The sequence below is a fragment of the Octopus bimaculoides genome, chromosome 10 (genome assembly GCF_001194135.2).
Source record: "Octopus bimaculoides isolate UCB-OBI-ISO-001 chromosome 10, ASM119413v2, whole genome shotgun sequence".
NCBI lineage: Eukaryota > Metazoa > Mollusca > Cephalopoda > Octopoda > Octopodidae > Octopus > Octopus bimaculoides.
The window spans coordinates 54559827-54563720 of NC_068990.1; the positions used below are offsets into that span (position 1 = coordinate 54559827).

Below are 3894 nucleotides of genomic sequence, written 5' to 3' on the forward strand. Positions count from 1 at the left end.
TGTATAGAGGTGTGCACAACACAGGGGGATTCAATGGTAGAGTGTCAGACTAAACATCTTGTTACTTCATTTCAAATGTTTACATTTTGTGTTCAAATTCTTGCATATTTTACTTTGCTTTACCTTCTTCCAGTCCATAATGACAGATAATTTGTCATTCTTGTAGTAATTTGCTGTAGTTGCAAGTGAATTCTTACCCCACTTTGATCCTACTGCAACTGGACAACTAGCATGTAATGTCTTGGGATCTCGGCGCTGGTTTCTTTTCAAATTGTACCAAAAGACTGCTGAACCCTGAAACAGAAACACAATAATCACTTTAGGTGACTTAGAGAACAAAACAAAAATAGTTCTGAATCCATGATGTTTAATAGTACGAAATAGAAACTAAAGTAATAACAATAAGAGGCTATGGTAATAGCAACTATATTGATGATGATGATGATGATGATGATGATGATGACGACGACCACGACAACAACAACGACAGCAACAATGATGACGACAATGATGATGACAATAATGATGATGATGATGATGGGGCTGTATTGGTTCTGACATCTATAAATATAATAAAAGAACAATGCTTTCTAAACCTCCAGAAAGCTTTCAGTGCTTGGTACTGTAGAAGGGTGGAGGGTATTAAACGAATAAATGATGAGTATCTTCATGGATGGATCTACCTCTTATGGTTAGATACTGATTCTACAGTGAAAGGTGAACTGAGAAACAAGATTAACAATAATGTCCACATACAAAACACAATGTCCAAAGAAGAATTCAACTGAAGAACTGCTTCATCCAATACAATGTCAATTTAGAGTCTCATGGTCCAGCACTGCAGACACTGGGACACTTCATTTCTTCTTTTAACTATTACTTGTTTCAGTCAATGGGTCACAGCCATGCTGGAGCATCACCTTAGTGGGTTCAGTCAAATAAATCAACCCCAGTACTTATTTTTAAGTCTGGTACTTATTCTATCAGTCTCTTCTGCCAAACCACTAAGTTATTGGTTAAACAAACCAGCACTGGTTGTCAAGCGGATGGGAGATACAAACACACATAAACACACACACACACACACACACACACACACACACACACACACACACAAAATGGGCTTCCACATAGTTTCCATCTAACAAATTCACTCATAAGGGTATGGTCAGTTCAGGATTATAGTAGAAGACATTTGCCCAAGTTGACATGCATGGAACTGAACTCAAAACCATATGCTTCCAAGCTAGCTTCTTAACCATGCAACAAATCTAAAAGAAATTTGTTAAATATATTTCTTCCATCTCTAAAACATTTTTGACAAAACAGAGTGAGACCCACCTTTATTACAGGTATCTGCACATTAATCTTTGGAAAAATTGTGGCTCCTCCAAGTGTAACATTGGACATCTAGAAGAGAGAAAGAAAAATGGTAAAAGAAGCAGGAGAAAAGAAAGAAAAAGAAAACTGTGAATATATCATTGAAGAATTGAGGGGTTATTTTTAGTAGTCATTTTTAGCAGTTGTTGGGGAAAAGATGTGGTGATATTTGTGATGCTGGGTGGGGATAGGGTGGGGGTGATGGTACCAGTGGTGATGACGGTGCTGGTGGTGGTGGTGGCAGGGGGCCTGGTGCTGGTAATGGTGATGGTGGTGGTGATGATCATGATGGTGCTGATGGTGATGGTGCTAATGGTGGCAGTGCCTATACACACCGGGTCATTTATTAAGTGTGTGTATAACCCTAGTGATTGTCACACCTATTTTACTTCTTTAATTAAAGACTGGACAACCAGAACAAACCAATGTGATTGCTGTTAGTACACATCCACTAGATACAACAAACCCAATGTTACAAAAATGGTACATTCCTAAAAATATTGGTTTTAAATTTTGGTTCAAGGTCAGCAATTTAGGGGAGGGGTTCAAATGGTACTTATTTTATCATCCCCAAAAAGGATGAAAAGCAAATTTGACCCCAGCAGCATTTGAACCCAGAATGTAAAGACAGATGAAATGCAGGTAAGCATTTTTGTCTGGCATGCTAATGATTTTGCCAGCTTGCTGCCTTAAACGTTCTTTAAAATATTATGGTAACATTGAATTCCATAATTTGAAAGATCCTTCTCATCAATTTCCATTTTACATAGATTACTAGGAAATAGGTTTGGTATCATAGACTTTAAGATTTTCAGGAATACATTTTCACAATTGAGGTGATGTCTATCTGTGGCAGTTATTCTTGACATTTTTAGTAATCTCATTGGAAGAAGTTTTAATTTTGTGCTTTTAGTTATGCAGGTATTTTGAAAATACCTCACGGAGTGATGACTGTGCCCTGCGTAGTTTCAGGTTGCCCTTTGGCAAGGCATAGCACCCATTCAGCTACCCTTAATGGTGAAGTCATAGGACTACAGCATGGCAGATTGTGAAGAGGTAGCAGAAGAGTTCAACTGAGCCAGTGGTGCTTCTTACATTGATACCGATCAGAAGAATCCTAGAAGATCGATGGTCAGGATCACCAAACTCTATCAAGAGAGTAACTGTAATGCATCCATAGGGGTGGTATCTATGGTTGTGTAATCAGCTAATAAAAGAGTAACGCTTTGACTCAAGTTCTCAATTCAAATTCATAATAATGGAATTGGATGGTGAGAGAGAGCCATGGAAATCTGTGAAAGCAACGAAATAATTTTAAATAACAAGAGGGGTAAAAAAGGTTGTTGACTGTGCATTTTGTAAGGAAAATGTATAATTTATTTTTTCACCTTCTTTGATATCTTCAAGATGTCACAAACCAATGTGAGATGCCTCAAGCGGGACACTCGACCTGCTAGAAATATCAGCCAAAATTTTCCACAAATCGCACCCACCGGAAGGAAGGTTCATCCAATGACATGCTTTTACAAATCTCTAAAATATAGGGTGACCACAGCTGGAGTACTTTTGATCATAGGTCTCTTCGATAAGAGCTGAAATGGGTCTAAGAACCCCACCACCATCACCACAACAAATAACAACAACAGCAGCAACAACAACAATGGCAATAACAACAACCTCAAAGTATTTTCAAAGCATTTTATTAAGTATTTAATTACTTTATCCAACCCCAAAAATGTTTATTAAAGCTGTGACTCACATAAAGCATCCATGTTGCTATACGATCTCCAGAACCAATGAGGAATTGACTGGCAGATTTTTCCAACTGTTCCTTGGATTCCTGGGTAATGAATTAAAAAAAAGTCATGCTAGATAGATACACTAAATGATATTAACAACAAACACACACACACACACACACACACATGCACACACACACACATATGACTGGCTCCTTTCAATTTCCATTTACTAAATCCACTCACAAGACTTTGTTCAGTAGTGGGGCTAAAGTAGAAGACACTTTAAGATTCCATGTAGTGGGACTGAACCTGAAACCATGTGGGAAGAAAACTGCCAGTGCCTTCATTGTATACATCTTACGTCTAAATGATGTTGAGGCTGACTTTCTGTAATTCGATTTATTTCAATCAGTCAACTATGTCCCTTCTCTATAAGTGTTGGCCATGTGTGTCAGGTATGGAAGATGTCTTTAAACAGATCTAGATAAACAACTACTTTGAAATATTTGAAGAAAATGAAAACAAAACCAGTCAAATACTTACAAAATAATCAACACGTGGCTCATACATTGCTCCTAGACCATAATTCAGAACCTGAGAACAAAACATCAACCAAAAGCATTAATATATATATATATACATATACTTTAAAGATTGTAGTTGTTTATATATATATATATATATATATATATATATATCATCATCATCATCATCATCATCGTTTAACGTCCGCTTTCCATGCTAGCATGGGTTGGACGATTTGACTGAGGAC

The 3894-nt window shown here is 37.2% G+C and overlaps 1 protein-coding gene across 1 annotated transcript in view; it reads right to left on the minus strand.

Annotated features, from left to right (window-relative positions):
- Positions 1-3894, minus strand: part of LOC106881238 (prolyl 4-hydroxylase subunit alpha-1) — a 45980-nt gene that overhangs the window by 2146 nt on the left and 39940 nt on the right. Inside the window, exons 10-13 of the mRNA XM_014931548.2 lie at positions 3666-3716; positions 3140-3220; positions 1342-1410; positions 198-294 (exon numbers count right to left, since the gene is read on the minus strand). Coding sequence (XP_014787034.1) covers positions 198-294; positions 1342-1410; positions 3140-3220; positions 3666-3716 — 298 coding nt within the window. The remainder of the gene's footprint in view (positions 1-197; positions 295-1341; positions 1411-3139; positions 3221-3665; positions 3717-3894) is intronic.